We start from the raw sequence: 17564 nt of genomic DNA, 5'->3' as shown, positions 1-17564 counted from the left end.
TAGGCTATAACTCTCAATACTGCTTAACTCTCTGAATTGAAATGCAATCATCATCCATATCATCAGAATCCAAATCGACAACTCTTAATATCTGACAAGTTAACACAATCCACAACTCTTAATATCTGACAAGTTAACACACGGAGTACAAATATTCTACACACGGAGTATGGCCGTCCGACCAAAGCTGAATATGAATTTAAGAGCTTATGGGTAAGGCATATCATTAGTTGTTTAAAAGACAACCACTCACCTAGCCCACATGTGGTGCTGCAGTCTGTCCAGGCCCCATGCCTCCACCTGTACTCCGACTTGATTACCTCATTTCCTGTCTGGCGGCTCTTCTTGATGGTGTACTCATACTTTATACCTGGGTTCTTCTCCTGGTACAGCAACTGAACAACAGGAAACACACCCAGCTGTTAGTGTCTGTGTATGACATCTGAATCGTCATGTGGCTGGTCAATATCTAGCTGGGTGTTTTCCTGTGTTGGGTGTGTATAGTGTATATGGATTATGTGTGTAATTAGATTATGACTGGTTATTTGGTGTGTGTAGTTTATATGGTGTGTATAGTTTATACACTGTGTGTAATTAGATTATGACTGGTTGTTTGGTGTGTGTAGTTTATATGGTGTGTGTAGTTTATATGGTGTGTGTAGTTAGATTATGACTGGTTGTTTGGTGTGTGTAGTTTATATGGTGTGTGTAATTAGATTTTGACTGGTTATTTGGTGGGTATAGTTTTTTGTGTGTAGTGTAGTTTATATGGTGTGTGTAGTTTATATTGTGTGTAGTTTATATGGTGTGTTAGTTTATATGGTGTGTGTAGTTTATATGGTGTGTGTAATTAGATTTTGACTGGTTATTTGTATAGTGTGTGTGTAGTTTATATGGTGTGTGTAGTTTATATGGTGTGTGTAATTAGATTTTGACTGGTTATTTGGTGGGTATAGTTTAAATGGTGTGTGTAATTAGATTTTGACTGGTTATTTGGTGGGTATAGTTTATATGGTGTGTGTAGTTTATATGGTGTGTGTAGTTTATATGGTGTGTGTAATTAGATTTTGACTGGTTATTTGGTGGGTATAGTTTATATGGTGTGTGTAATTAGATTTTGACTGGTTATTTGGTGGGTATAGTTTATATGGTGTGTATAGTTTATATGGTGTGTGTAATTAGATTATGACTGGTTATTTGGTGTGTGTAGTTTATATGGTGTGTGTAATTAGATTATGACTGGTTGTTTGGTGTGTGTAGTTTATATGGTGTGTGTAGTTTATATGGTGTGTGTAGTTAGATTATGACTGGTTGTTTGGTGGGTATAGTTTAAATGGTGTGTGTAATTAGATTTTGATTGGTTATTTGGTGTGTGTAGTTTATATGGTGTGTGTAATTAGATTTTGATGGTTATTTGGTGTGTGTAGTTTATATGGTGTGTGTAATTAGATTTTGACTGGTTATTTGGTGGTAGTTTATGGTGTTTGTAGTTTATATGGTGTGTGTAGTTTATATGGTGTGTGTAATTAGATTTTGACTGGTTATTTGGTGGGTATAGTTTATATGGTGTGTGTAATTAGATTTTGACTGGTTATTTGGTGGGTATAGTTTATATGGTGTGTAATTAGATTTTGACTGGTTATTTGGTGGGTATAGTTTATATGGTGTGTGTAGTTTATATGGTGTGTGTAGTTTATATGGTGTGTGTAATTAGATTTTGACTGGTTATTTGGTGGTGTAGTTTATATGGTGTGTGTAGTTTATATGGTGTGTGTAATTAGATTATGACTGGTTATTTTGGGTGTGTAGTTTATATGGTGTGTGTAATTAGATTTTGACTGGTTATTTGGTGGGTATAGTTTATATGGTGTGTAGTTTATATGGTGTGTGTAATTAGATTATGACTGGTTATTTGGTGTGTGTAGTTTATATGGTGTGTGTAGTTTATATGGTGTGTAGTTTATATGGTGTGTAATTAGATGACTGGTTAGTTTTTGGTGTGTGTAGTTTATATGGTGTGTGTAATTAGATTTTGACTGGTTATTTGTATAGTTTAAATGGTGTGTGTAGTTTATATGGTGTGTGTAGTTTATATGGTGTGTGTAATTAGATTTTGACTGGTTATTTGGTGGGTATAGTTTATATGGTGTGTGTAATTAGATTTTGACTGGTTATTTGGTGGGTATAGTTTAAATGGTGTGTGTAATTAGATTTTGATTGGTTATTTGGTGTGTGTAGTTTATATGGTGTGTGTAATTAGATTTTGATTGGTTATTTGGTGGGTTAGTTTAAATGGTGTGTGTAATTAGATTTTGATTGGTTATTTGGTGTGTGTAGTTTATATGGTGTGTGTAATTAGATTTTGATTGGTTATTTGGTGTGTGTAGTTTATATGGTGTGTGTAATTAGATTTTGACTGGTTATTTGGTGGGTATAGTTTATATGGTGTGTGTAGTTTATATGTGTGTGTAATTAGATTTTGACTGGTTATTTGGTGGGTATAGTTTATATGGTGTGTGTAGTTTATATGCTGTGTGTAATTAGATTTTGACTGGTTATTTGGTGGGTATAGTTTAAATGGTGTGTGTAATTAGATTTTGACTGGTTATTTGGGTATAGTTTATATGGTGTGTGTAGTTTATATGGTGTGTGTAGTTTATATGGTGTGTGTAATTAGATTTTGACTGGTTATTTGGTGGGTATAGTTTATATGGTGTGTGTAGTTTATATGGTGTGTGTAATTAGATTTTGACTGGTTATTTGGTGGGTATAGTTTATATGGTGTGTGTAGTTTATATGTGTGTGTAATTAGATTTTGACTGGTTATTTGGTGGGTATAGTTTATATGGTGTGTGTAATTAGATTTTGACTGGTTATTTGGTGTGTATAGTTTATATGGTGTGTGTAATTAGATTTTTTGGTTATTTGGTGTGTGTAGTTTATATGGTGTGTGTAATTAGATTTTGACTGGTTATTTGGTGGGTATAGTTTATATGGTGTGTGTAATTAGATTTTGATTGGTTATTTGGTGGGTATAGTTTATATGGTGTGTGTAATTAGATTTTTGACTGGTTAGTTTTATGGTGTGTGTAGTTTATATGGTCTGTGTAATTAGATTTTGATTGGTTATTTGGGGTGTGTAGTTTATATGGTGTGTGTAATTAGATTTTGACTGGTTATTTGGTGGGTATAATTTAAATGGTGTGTGTAATTAGATTTTGACTGGTTATTTGGTGGGTATAGTTTATATGGTGTGTGTAGTTTATATGGTGTGTGTAGTTTATATGGTGTGTGTAATTAGATTTTGACTGGTTATTTGGTGGGTATAGTTTATATGGTGTGTGTAATTAGATTTTGACTGGTTATTTGGTGGGTATAGTTTATATGGTGTGTGTAATTAGATTTTGACTGGTTATTTGGTGGGTATAGTTTATATGGTGTGTGTAGTTTATATGGTGTGTGTAATTAGATTTTGATTGGTTATTTGGTGGGTATAGTTTAAATGGTGTGTGTAATTAGATTTTGATTGGTTATTTGGTGTGTGTAGTTTATATGGTGTGTGTAATTAGATTTTGATTGGTTATTTGGTGTGTGTAGTTTATATGGTGTGTGTAATTAGATTTTGACTGGTTATTTGGTGGGTATAGTTTATATGGTGTGTGTAGTTTATATGCTGTGTGTAATTAGATTTTGACTGGTTATTTGGTGGGTATAGTTTAAATGGTGTGTGTAATTAGATTTTGACTGGTTATTTGGTGGGTATAGTTTATATGGTGTGTGTAGTTTATATGGTGTGTGTAGTTTATATGGTGTGTGTAATTAGATTTTGACTGGTTATTTGGTGGGTATAGTTTATATGGTGTGTGTAGTTTATATGGTGTGTGTAATTAGATTTTGACTGGTTATTTGGTGGGTATAGTTTATATGGTGTGTGTAGTTTATATGGTGTGTGTAATTAGATTTTGACTGGTTATTTGGTGGGCATAGTTTAAATGGTGTCTGTAATTAGATTTTGACTGGTTATTTGGTGGGTATAGTTTATATGGTGTGTGTAGTTTATATGGTGTGTAGTTTATATGGTGTGTGTAATTAGATTTTGACTGGTTTTGGTGGGTATAGTTTAAATGGTGGGTATAGTTTATATGGTGTGTGTAATTAGATTTTGACTGGTTATTTGGTGGGTATAGTTTATATGGTGTGTGTAGTTTATATGGTGTGTAGTTAGATTATGACTGGTTGTTTGGTGTGTGTAGTTTATATGGTGTGTGTAATTAGATTTTGACTGGTTATTTGGTGGGTATAGTTTAAATGGTGGGTATAGTTTATATGGTGTGTGTAATTAGATTATGACTGGTTGTTTGGTGTGTGTAGTTTATATGGTGTGTGTAGTTTATATGGTGTGTGTAGTTAGATTATGACTGGTTGTTTGGTGTGTGTAGTTAATATGGTGTGTGTAATTAGATTTTGACTGGTTATCTGGTGGGTATAGTTTAAATGGTGTGTGTAGTTTATATGGTGTGTGTAGTTTATATGGTGTGTGTAATTAGATTTTGACTGGTTATTTGGTGGGTATAGTTTATATGGTGTGTGTAATTAGATTTTGACTGGTTATTTGGTGGGTATAGTTTATATGGTGTGTGTAATTAGATTTTGATTGGTTAGTAGTTTATATGGTGTGTGTAATTAGATTTTGATTGGTTATTTGGTGGGTATAGTTTAAATGGTGTGTGTAATTAGATTTTGATTGGTTATTTGTGTGTGTAGTTTATATGGTGTGTGTAATTAGATTTTGATTGGTTATTTGGTGTGTGTAGTTTATATGGTGTGTGTAATTAGATTTTGACTGGTTATTTGGTGGGTATAGTTTATATGGTTATTTGTGTGTAGTTTATATGGTGTGTGTAATTAGATTTTGACTGGTTATTTGGTGGGTATAGTTTATATGGTGTGTGTAGTTTATATGCTGTGTGTAATTAGATTTTGACTGGTTATTTGGTGGGTATAGTTTAAATGGTGTGTGTAATTAGATTTTGACTGGTTATTTGGTGGGTATAGTTTATATGGTGTGTGTAGTTTATATGGTGTGTGTAGTTTATATGGTGTGTGTAATTAGATTTTGACTGGTTATTTGGTGGGTATAGTTTATATGGTGTGTGGGTAGTTTATATGGTGTGTGTAATTAGATTTTGACTGGTTATTTGGTGGGTATAGTTTATATGGTGTGTGTAGTTTATATGGTGTGTGTAATTAGATTTTGACTGGTTATTTAGTGGGTATAGTTTAAATGGTGTGTGTAATTAGATTTTGATTGGTTATTTGGTGTGTGTAGTTTATATGGTGTGTGTAATTACATTTTGATTGGTTATTTGGTGTGTGTAGTTTATATGGTGTGTGTAATTAGATTTTGACTGGTTATTTGGTGGGTATAGTTTATATGGTGTGTGTAGTTTATATGCTGTGTGTAATTAGATTTTGACTGGTTATTTGGTGGGTATAGTTTAAATGGTGTGTGTAATTAGATTTTGACTGGTTATTTGGTGGGTATAGTTTATATGGTGTGTGTAGTTTATATGGTGTGTGTAGTTTATATGGTGTGTGTAATTAGATTTTGACTGGTTATTTGGTGGGTATAGTTTATATGGTGTGTGTAGTTTATATGGTGTGTGTAATTAGATTTTGACTGGTTATTTGGTGGGTATAGTTTATATGGTGTGTGTAGTTTATATGGTGTGTGTAGTTTAAATGGTGTGTGTAATTAGATTTTGACTGGTTATTTGGTGGGTATAGTTTATATGGTGTGTGTAGTTTATATGGTGTGTGTAGTTTATATGGTGTGTGTAATTAGATTTTGACTGGTTATTTGGTGGGTATAGTTTAAATGGTGGGTATAGTTTATATGGTGTGTGTAATTAGATTATGACTGGTTATTTGGTGTGTGTAGTTTATATGGTGTGTGTAGTTTATATGGTGTGTGTAGTTAGATTATGACTGGTTGTTTGGTGTGTGTAGTTTATATGGTGTGTGTAATTAGATTTTGACTGGTTATTTGGTGGGTATAGTTTAATGGTGGTATAGTTTATATGGTGTGTGTAATTAGATTATGACTGGTTGTTTGGTGTGTGTAGTTTATATGGTGTGTGTAGTTTATATGGTGTGTGTAGTTAGATTATGACTGGTTGTTTGGTGTGTGTAGTTTATATGGTGTGTGTAATTAGATTTTGACTGGTTATTTGGTGGGGTATAGTTTATATGGTGTGTGTAGTTTATATGGTGTGTGTAGTTTATATTTGTGTGTAGTTTATATGGTGTGTGTAATTAGATTTTGACTGGTTATTTGGTGGGTATAGTTTAAATGGTGGTGTAGTTTATATGGTGTGTGTAGTTTATATGGTGTGTGTAATTAGATTTTGACTGGTTATTTGGTGGGTATAGTTTATATGGTGTGTGTAATTAGATTTTGACTGGTTATTTGGTGGGTATAGTTTATATGGTGTGTGTAATTAGATTTTGATTGGTTATTTGGTGTGTGTAGTTTATATGGTGTGTGTAATTAGATTTTGATTGGTTATTTGGTGGGTATAGTTTAAATGGTGTGTGTAATTAGATTTTGATTGGTTATTTGGTGTGTGTAGTTTATATGGTGTGTGTAATTAGATTTTGATTGGTTATTTGGTGTGTGTAGTTTATATGGTGTGTGTAATTAGATTTTGACTGGTTATTTGGTGGGTATAGTTTATATGGTGTGTGTAGTTTATATGCTGTGTGTAATTAGATTTTGACTGGTTATTTGGTGGGTATAGTTTAAATGGTGTGTGTAATTAGATTTTGACTGGTTATTTGGTGGGTATAGTTTATATGGTGTGTGTAGTTTATATGGTGTGTGTAGTTTATATGGTGTGTGTAATTAGATTTTGACTGGTTATTTGGTGGGTATAGTTTATATGGTGTGTGTAGTTTATATGGTGTGTGTAATTAGATTTTGACTGGTTATTTGGTGGGTATAGTTTATATGGTGTGTGTAGTTTATATGCTGTGTGTGTAATTAGATTTTGACTGGTTATTTGGTGGGTATAGTTTAAATGGTGTGTGTAATTAGATTTTGACTGGTTATTTGGTGGGTATAGTTTTATGGTGTGTGTAGTTTATATGGTGTGTGTAGTTTATATGGTGTGTGTAATTAGATTTTGACTGGTTATTTGGTGGGTATAGTTTATATGGTGTGTGTAGTTTATATGGTGTGTGTAATTAGATTTTGACTGGTTATTTGGTGGGTATAGTTTATATGGTGTGTGTAGTTTATATGGTGTGTGTAATTAGATTTTGACTGGTTATTTGGTGGGTATAGTTTATATGGTGTGTGTAATTAGATTTTGACTGGTTATTTGGTGGGTATAGTTTATATGGTGTGTGTAGTTTATATGGTGTGTGTAATTAGTGGTTAGTGGGTTAGTTTATGGTGTGTGTAATTAGATTTTGATTGGTTATTTGGTGTGTGTAGTTTATATGGTGTGTGTAATTAGATTTTGACTGGTTATTTGGTGTGTGTAGTTTATATGGTGTGTGTAATTAGATTTTGACTGGTTATTTGGTGGGTATAGTTTATATGGTGTGTGTAGTTTATATGGTGTGTGTAATTAGATTTTGACTGGTTATTTGGTGGGTATAGTTTTTGTGGATTTTGACTGGTTAATTGATTTTAGTTATTTGGTTTAGTTTATATGGTGTGTGTAATTAGATTTTGACTGGTTATTTGGTGGGTATAGTTTATATGGTGTGTGTAATTAGATTTTTATTGGTTATTTGGTGGGTATAGTTTAAATGGTGTGTGTAATTAGATTTTGATTGGTTATTTGGTGTGTGTAGTTTATATGGTCTGTGTAATTAGATTTTGATTGGTTATTTGGGGTGTGTAGTTTATATGGTGTGTGTAATTAGATTTTGACTGGTTATTTGGTGGGTATAATTTAAATGGTGTGTGTAGTTTATATGGTGTGTAATTAGATTTGACTGGTTATTTGGTGGGTATAGTTTAAATGGTGTGTGTAATTAGATTTTGACTGGTTATTTGGTGGGTATAGTTTATATGGTGTGTGTAGTTTATATGGTGTGTGTAGTTTATATGGTGTGTGTAATTAGATTTTGACTGGTTATTTGGTGGGTATAGTTTATATGGTGTGTGTAGTTTATATGGTGTGTGTAATTAGATTTTGACTGGTTATTTGGTGGGTATAGTTTATATGGTGTGTGTAGTTTATATGCTGTGTGTAATTAGATTTTGACTGGTTATTTGGTGGGTATAGTTTAAATGGTGTGTGTAATTAGATTTTGACTGGTTATTTGGTGGGTATAGTTTATATGGTGTGTGTAGTTTATATGGTGTGTGTAGTTTATATGGTGTGTGTAATTAGATTTTGACTGGTTATTTGGTGGGTATAGTTTATATGGTGTGTGTAGTTTATATGGTGTGTGTAATTAGATTTTGACTGGTTATTTGGTGGGTATAGTTTATATGGTGTGTGTAGTTTATATGGTGTGTGTAATTAGATTTTGACTGGTTATTTGGTGGGTATAGTTTATATGGTGTGTGTAATTAGATTTTGACTGGTTATTTGGTGGGTATAGTTTAAATGGTGGTGTATAGTTTTTTGTGTGTAATTAGATTTTATTTGGTGTGTGTAGTTTATATGGTGTGTGTAATTAGATTTTGATTGGTTATTTGGTGGGTATAGTTTAAATGGTGTGTGTAATTAGATTTTGATTGGTTATTTGGTGTGTGTAGTTTATATGGTGTGTGTAATTAGATTTTGATTGGTTATTTGGTGTGTGTAGTTTATATGGTGTGTGTAATTAGATTTTGACTGGTTATTTGGTGGGTATAGTTTATATGGTGTGTGTAGTTTATATGGTGTGTGTAATTAGATTTTGACTGGTTATTTGGTGGGTATAGTTTATATGGTGTGTGTAGTTTATATGGTGTGTGTAATTAGATTTTGACTGGTTATTTGGTGGTAGTTTAAATGGTGTGTGTAATTAGATTTTGACTGGTTATTTGGTGGGTATAGTTTATATGGTGTGTGTAGTTTATATGTGTGTGTAGTAGTTTATATGGTGTGTGTAGATTTTAGATTTTTTGATGGTTAGTTTTTGGTGGGTAATAGATTTTACTGGTTATGGTGTGTGTAGTTTATATGGTGTGTGTAATTAGATTTTGACTGGTTATTTGGTGGGTATAGTTTATATGGTGTGTGTAGTTTATATGGTGTGTGTAATTAGATTTTGATTGGTTATTTGGTGGGTATAGTTTAAATGGTGTGTGTAATTAGATTTTGATTGGTTATTTGGTGTGTGTAGTTTATATGGTGTGTGTAATTAGATTTTGATTGGTTATTTGGTGTGTGTAGTTTATATGGTGTGTGTAATTAGATTTTGACTGGTTATTTGGTGGGTATAGTTTATATGGTGTGTGTAGTTTATATGCTGTGTGTAATTAGATTTTGACTGGTTATTTGGTGGGTATAGTTTAAATGGTGTGTGTAATTAGATTTTGACTGGTTATTTGGTGGGTATAGTTTATATGGTGTGTGTAGTTTATATGGTGTGTGTAGTTTATATGGTGTGTGTAATTAGATTTTGACTGGTTATTTGGTGGGTATAGTTTATATGGTGTGTGTAGTTTATATGGTGTGTGTAATTAGATTTTGACTGGTTATTTGGTGGGTATAGTTTAAATGGTGTGTGTAATTAGATTTTGACTGGTTATTTGGTGGGTATAGTTTAAATGGTGTGTGTAATTAGATTTTGACTGGTTATTTGGTGGGTATAGTTTATATGGTGTGTGTAGTTTATATGGTGTGTGTAGTTTATATGGTGTGTGTAATTAGATTTTGACTGGTCATTTGGTGTGTATAGTTTAAATGGTGGGTACAGTTTATATGGTGTGTTTAATTAGATTATGACTGGTTATTTGGTGTGTGTAGTTTATATGGTGTGTGTAATTAGATTATGACTGGTTGTTTGGTGTGTGTAGTTTATATGGTGTGTGTAATTAGATTTTGACTGGTTATTTGGTGGGTATAGTTTAAATGGTGGGTATAGTTTATATGGTGTGTGTAATTAGATTATGACTGGTTATTTGGTGGTTAGTTTATATGGTGTGTGTAGTTTATATGGTGTGTGTAATTAGATTTTGACTGGTTATTTGGTGTGTGTAGTTTATATGGTGTGTGTAATTAGATTTTGACTGGTTATTTGGTGGGTATAGTTTAAATGGTGTGTGTAGTTTATATGGTGTGTGTAGTTTATATGGTGTGTGTAGTTTATATGGTGTGTGTAGTTTATATGGTGTGTGTAATTAGATTTTGACTGGTTATCTGGTGGGTATAGTTTAAATGGTGTGTGTAGTTTATATGGTGTGTGTAGTTTATATGGTGTGTGTAATTAGATTTTGACTGGTTATTTGGTGGGTATAGTTTATATGGTGTGTGTAATTAGATTTTGACTGGTTATTTGGTGGGTATAGTTTAAATGGTGTGTGTAATTAGATTTTGATTGGTTATTTGGTGTGTGTAGTTTATATGGTGTGTGTAATTAGATTTTGATTGGTTATTTGGTGGGTATAGTTTAAATGGTGTGTGTAATTAGATTTTGATTGGTTATTTGGTGTGTGTAGTTTATATGGTGTGTGTAATTAGATTTTGATTGGTTATTTGGTGTGTGTAGTTTATATGGTGTGTGTAATTAGATTTTGACTGGTTATTTGGTGGGTATAGTTTATATGGTGTGTGTAGTTTATATGCTGTGTGTAATTAGATTTTGACTGGTTATTTGGTGGGTATAGTTTATATGGTGTGTGTAATTAGATTTTGACTGGTTATTTGGTGGGTATAGTTTATATGGTGTGTGTAGTTTATATGGTGTGTGTAGTTTATATGGTGTGTGTAATTAGATTTTGACTGGTTATTTGGTGGGTATAGTTTATATGGTGTGTAGTTTATATGGTGTGTGTAATTAGATTTTGACTGGTTATTTGGTGGGTATAGTTTATATGGTGTGTGTAGTTTATATGGTGTGTGTAATTAGATTTTGACTGGTTATTTGGTGGGTATAATTTAAATGGTGTGTGTAATTAGATTTTGACTGGTTATTTGGTGGGTATAGTTTATATGGTGTGTGTAGTTTATATGGTGTGTGTAGTTTATATGGTGTGTGTAATTAGATTTTGACTGGTTATTTGGTGGGTATAGTTTATATGGTGTGTGTAGTTTATATGGTGTGTGTAATTAGATTTTGACTGGTTATTTGGTGGTATAGTTTATATGGTGTGTGTAGTTTATATGGTGTGTGTAATTAGATTTTGACTGGTTATTTGGTGGGTATAGTTTATATGGTGTGTGTAATTAGATTTTGACTGGTTATTTGGTGGGTATAGTTTAAATGGTGTGTGTAGTTTTAGATTTTGACTGGTTATTTGGTGTGTGTAGTTTATATGGTGTGTGTAATTAGATTTTGATTGGTTATTTGGTGGGTATAGTTTAAATGGTGTGTGTAATTAGATTTTGATTGGTTATTTGGTGTGTGTAGTTTATATGGTCTGTGTAATTAGATTTTGATTGGTTATTTGGGGTGTGTAGTTTATATGGTGTGTGTAATTAGATTTTGACTGGTTATTTGGTGGGTATAATTTAAATGGTGTGTGTAATTAGATTTTGACTGGTTATTTGGTGGGTATAGTTTATATGGTGTGTGTAGTTTATATGGTGTGTGTAATTAGATTTTGACTGGTTGTTTGGTGTGTGTAGTTTATATGGTGTGTGTAATTAGATTTTGACTGGTTATTTGGTGGGTATAGTTTATATGGTGTGTGTAGTTTATATGGTGTGTGTAGTTTATATGGTGTGTGTAATTAGATTTTGACTGGTTATTTGGTGGGTATAGTTTATATGGTGTGTGTAGTTTATATGGTGTGTGTAATTAGATTTTGACTGGTTATTTGGTGGGTATAGTTTATATGGTGTGTGTAGTTTATATGGTGTGTGTAATTAGATTTTGACTGGTTATTTGGTGGGTATAGTTTATATGGTGTGTGTAATTAGATTTTGATTGGTTATTTGGTGTGTGTAGTTTATATGGTGTGTGTAATTAGATTTTGATTGGTTATTTGGTGTGTGTAGTTTATATGGTGTGTGTAATTAGATTTTGACTGGTTATTTGGTGGGTATAGTTTATATGGTGTGTGTAGTTTATATGCTGTGTGTAATTAGATTTTGACTGGTTATTTGGTGGGTATAGTTTAAATGGTGTGTGTAATTAGATTTTGACTGGTTATTTGGTGGGTATAGTTTATATGGTGTGTGTAGTTTATATGGTGTGTGTAGTTTATATGGTGTGTGTAATTAGATTTTGACTGGTTATTTGGTGGGTATAGTTTATATGGTGTGTGTAGTTTATATGGTGTGTGTAATTAGATTTTTGACTGGTTATTTGGTGGGTATAGTTTATATGGTGTGTGTAGTTTATATGGTGTGTGTAATTAGATTTTGACTGGTTATTTGGTGGGCATAGTTTAAATGGTGTCTGTAATTAGATTTTGACTGGTTATTTGGTGGGTATAGTTTATATGGTGTGTGTAGTTTATATGGTATGTGTAGTTTATATGGTGTGTGTAATTAGATTTTGACTGGTTATTTGGTGGGTATAGTTTAAATGGTGGGTATAGTTTATATGGTGTGTGTAATTAGATTTTGACTGGTTATTTGGTGTGTGTAGTTTATATGGTGTGTGTAGTTTATATGGTGTGTGTAGTTAGATTTTGACTGGTTGTTTGGTGTGTGTAGTTTATATGGTGTGTGTAATTAGATTTTGACTGGTTATTTGGTGGGTATAGTTTAAATGGTGGGTATAGTTTATATGGTGTGTGTAATTAGATTATGACTGGTTGTTTGGTGTGTGTAGTTTATATGGTGGTGTAGTTTATATGGTGTGTGTAGTTAGATTATGACTGGTTGTTTGGTGTGTGTAGTTTATATGGTGTGTGTAATTAGATTTTGACTGGTTATTTGGTGGGTATAGTTTATGGTGTGTGTAGTTTATATGGTGTGTGTAGTTTATATGGTGTGTGTAGTTTATATGGTGTGTGTAGTTTATATGGTGTGTGTAATTAGATTTTGACTGGTTATTTGGTGGGTATAGTTTAAATGGTGTGTGTAGTTTATATGGTGTGTGTAGTTTATATGGTGTGTGTAATTAGATTTTGACTGGTTATTTGGTGGGTATAGTTTATATGGTGTGTGTAATTAGATTTTGACTGGTTATTTGGTGGGTATAGTTTTATGGTGTGTGTAATTAGATTTTGATTGGTTGTGTAGTTTATATGGTGTGTGTAATTAGATTTTGATTGGTTATTTGGTGGGTATAGTTTAAATGGTGTGTGTAATTAGATTTTGATTTTTTTGGTGTGTGTAGTTTATATGGTGTGTGTAATTAGATTTTGATTGGTTATTTGGTGTGTGTAGTTTATATGGTGTGTGTAATTAGATTTTGACTGGTTATTTGGTGGGTATAGTTTATATGGTGTGTGTAGTTTATATGCTGTGTGTAATTAGATTTTGACTGGTTATTTGGTGGGTATAGTTTATATGGTGTGTGTAATTAGATTTTGACTGGTTATTTGGTGGGTATAGTTTATATGTGTGTGTAGTTTATATGGTGTGTTAGTTTATATGGTGTGTGTAATTAGATTTTGACTGGTTATTTGGTGGGTATAGTTTATATGGTGTGTGTAGTTTATATGGTGTGTGTAATTAGATTTTGACTGGTTATTTGGTGGGTATAGTTTATATGGTGTGTGTAGTTTATATGGTGTGTGTAATTAGATTTTGACTGGTTATTTGGTGGGTATAGTTTAAATGGTGTGTGTAATTAGATTTTGACTGGTTATTTGGTGGGTATAGTTTATATGGTGTGTGTAGTTTATATGGTGTGTGTAGTTTATATGGTGTGTGTAATTAGATTTTGACTGGTTATTTGGTGGGTATAGTTTATTTGGTGTGTGTAGTTTATATGGTGTGTGTAATTAGATTTTGACTGGTTATTTGGTGGTATAGTTTATATGGTGTGTGTAGTTTATATGGTGTGTGTAATTAGATTTTGACTGGTTATTTGGTGGGTATAGTTTAAATGGTGTGTGTAATTAGATTTTGACTGGTTATTTGGTGGGTATAGTTTATATGGTGTGTGTAGTTTATATGGTGTGTGTGTTTAATTAGATTTTGACTGGTTATTTGGTGGGTATAGTTTATATGGTGTGTGTAGTTTATATGTGTGTAATTAGATTTTGACTGGTTATTTGGTGGGTATAGTTTATATGGTGTGTGTAGTTTATATGGTGTGTGTAATTAGATTTTGACTGGTTATTTGGTGGGTATAGTTTAAATGGTGTGTGTAATTAGATTTTGACTGGTTATTTGGTGGGTATAGTTTATATGGTAGTGTGTAGTTTATATGGTGTGTAGTTTATATGGTGTGTGTAATTAGATTTTGACTGGTTATTTGGTGGGTATAGTTTAAATGGTGGGTATAGTTTATATGGTGTGTGTAATTAGATTTTGACTGGTTATTTGGTGGGTATAGTTTATATGGTGTGTGTAGTTTATATGGTGTGTGTAATTAGATTTTGACTGGTTATTTGGTGGGCATAGTTTAAATGGTGTGTGTAATTAGATTTTGACTGGTTATTTGGTGGGTATAGTTTAAATGGTGGGTATAGTTTATATGGTGTGTGTAATTAGATTATGACTGGTTATTTGGTGTGTGTAGTTTATATGGTGTGTGTAGTTTATATGGTGTGTGTAGTTAGATTATGACTGGTTGTTTGGTGTGTGTAGTTTATATGGTGTGTGTAATTAGATTTTGACTGGTTATTTGGTGGGTATAGTTTAAATGGTGTGTAGTTTATATGGTGTGTGTAGTTTATATGTGTGTGTAGTTTATATGGTGTGTGTAGTTTATATGGTGTGTGTAATTAGATTTTGACTGGTTATTGGTGGGTATAGTTTAAATGGGTGTGTAGTTTATATGGTGTGTGTAGTTTATATGGTGTGTGTAATTAGATTTTGACTGGTTATTTGGTGGGTATAGTTTATATGGTGTGTGTAATTAGATTTTGACTGGTTATTTGGTGGGTATAGTTTAAATGGTGTGTGTAATTAGATTTTGATTGGTTATTTGGTGTGTGTAGTTTATATGGTGTGTGTAATTAGATTTTGATTGGTTATTTGGTGGGTATAGTTTAAATGGTGTGTGTAATTAGATTTTGATTGGTTATTTGGTGTGTGTAGTTTATATGGTGTGTGTAATTAGATTTTGATTGGTTATTTGGTGTGTGTAGTTTATATGGTGTGTGTAATTAGATTTTGACTGGTTATTTGGTGGGTATAGTTTATATGGTGTGTGTAGTTTATATGCTGTGTGTAATTAGATTTTGACTGGTTATTTGGTGGGTATAGTTTATATGGTGTGTGTAATTAGATTTTGACTGGTTATTTGGTGGGTATAGTTTATATGGTGTGTGTAGTTTATATGGTGTGTGTAGTTTATATGGTGTGTGTAATTAGATTTTGACTGGTTATTTGGTGGGTATAGTTTATATGGTGTGTGTAGTTTATATGGTGTGTGTAATTAGATTTTGACTGGTTATTTGGTGGGTATAGTTTATATGGTGTGTGTAGTTTATATGCTGTGTGTAATTAGATTTTGACTGGTTATTTGGTGGGTATAGTTTAAATGGTGTGTGTAATTAGATTTTGACTGGTTATTTGGTGGGTATAGTTTATATGGTGTGTGTAGTTTATATGGTGTGTGTAATTAGATTTTGACTGGTTATTTGGTGGGTATAGTTTATATGGTGTGTGTAGTTTATATGGTGTGTGTAATTAGATTTTGACTGGTTATTTGGTGGGTATAGTTTATATGGTGTGTGTAGTTTATATGGTGTGTGTAATTAGATTTTGACTGGTTATTTGGTGGGTATAGTTTATATGGTGTGTGTAATTAGATTTTGACTGGTTATTTGGTGGGTATAGTTTAAATGGTGTGTGTAATTAGATTTTGATTGGTTATTTGGTGTGTGTAGTTTATATGGTGTGTGTAATTAGATTTTGATTGGTTATTTGGTGGGTATAGTTTAAATGGTGTGTGTAATTAGATTTTGATTGGTTATTTGGTGTGTGTAGTTTATATGGTGTGTGTAATTAGATTTTGACTGGTTATTTGGTGGGTATAGTTTATATGGTGTGTGTAATTAGATTTTGACTGGTTATTTGGTGGGTATAGTTTATATGGTGTGTGTAGTTTATATGGTGTGTGTAATTAGATTTTGACTGGTTATTTGGTGGGTATAGTTTATATGGTGTGTGTAGTTTATATGGTGTGTGTAATTAGATTTTGACTGGTTATTTGGTGGGTATAGTTTAAATGGTGTGTGTAATTAGATTTTGACTGGTTATTTGGTGGGTATAGTTTATATGTGTGTGTAGTTTATATGGTGTGTGTAGTTTATATGGTGTGTGTAATTAGATTTTGACTGGTTATTTGGTGGGTATAGTTTATATGGTGTGTGTAGTTTATATGGTGTTTGTAATTAGATTTTGACTGGTTATTTGGTGGGTATAGTTTATATGGTGTGTGTAGTTTATATGGTGTGTGTAATTAGATTTTGACTGGTTATTTGGTGGGTATAGTTTAATGGTGTGTGTAATTAGATTTTGATTGGTTATTTGGTGTGTGTAGTTTATATGGTGTGTGTAATTAGATTTTGATTGGTTATTTGGTGTGTGTAGTTTATATGGTGTGTGTAATTAGATTTTGACTGGTTATTTGGTGGGTATAGTTTATATGGTGTGTGTAGTTTATATGCTGTGTGTAATTAGATTTTGACTGGTTATTTGGTGGGTATAGTTTAAATGGTGTGTGTAATTAGATTTTGACTGGTTATTTGGTGGGTATAGTTTATATGGTGTGTGTAGTTTATATGGTGTGTGTAGTTTATATGGTGTGTGTAATTAGATTTTGACTGGTTATTTGGTGGGTATAGTTTATATGGTGTGTGTAGTTTATATGGTGTGTGTAATTAGATTTTGACTGGTTATTTGGTGGGTATAGTTTATATGGTGTGTGTAGTTTATATGGTGTGTGTAATTAGATTTTGACTGGTTATTTGGTGGGTATAGTTTAAATGGTGTGTGTAATTAGATTTTGACTGGTTATTTGGTGGGTATAGTTTATATGGTGTGTGTAGTTTATATGGTGTGTGTAGTTTATATGGTGTGTGTAATTAGATTTTGACTGGTTATTTGGTGGGTATAGTTTAAATGGTGGGTATAGTTTATATGGTGTGTGTAATTAGATTATGACTGGTTATTTGGTGGGTATAGTTTAAATGGTGTGTGTAGTTTATATGGTGTGTGTAGTTAGATTATGACTGGTTATTTGGTGTGTGTAGTTTATATGGTGTGTGTAATTAGATTTTGACTGGTTATTTGGTGGGTATAGTTTAAATGGTGGGTATA

General features: G+C 32.3%; 1 protein-coding gene across 1 annotated transcript in view; it reads right to left on the bottom strand.

Moving 5' to 3' along the window:
* adamts12 (ADAM metallopeptidase with thrombospondin type 1 motif, 12) overlaps nucleotides 1-17564 on the bottom strand; it is a 69133-nt gene that overhangs the window by 6772 nt on the left and 44797 nt on the right. Inside the window, 1 exon segment of the mRNA XM_042331403.1 lies at nucleotides 254-395. Coding sequence (XP_042187337.1) covers nucleotides 254-395 — 142 coding nt within the window.

Source organism: Oncorhynchus tshawytscha, linkage group LG12 (assembly GCF_018296145.1).
Source record: "Oncorhynchus tshawytscha isolate Ot180627B linkage group LG12, Otsh_v2.0, whole genome shotgun sequence".
In the NCBI taxonomy this organism is placed as follows: Eukaryota; Metazoa; Chordata; class Actinopteri; order Salmoniformes; family Salmonidae; genus Oncorhynchus; species Oncorhynchus tshawytscha.
The sequence above is the reverse complement of the archived record's forward strand: the minus strand, read 5'-3'. Positions and strand labels throughout refer to the sequence as shown.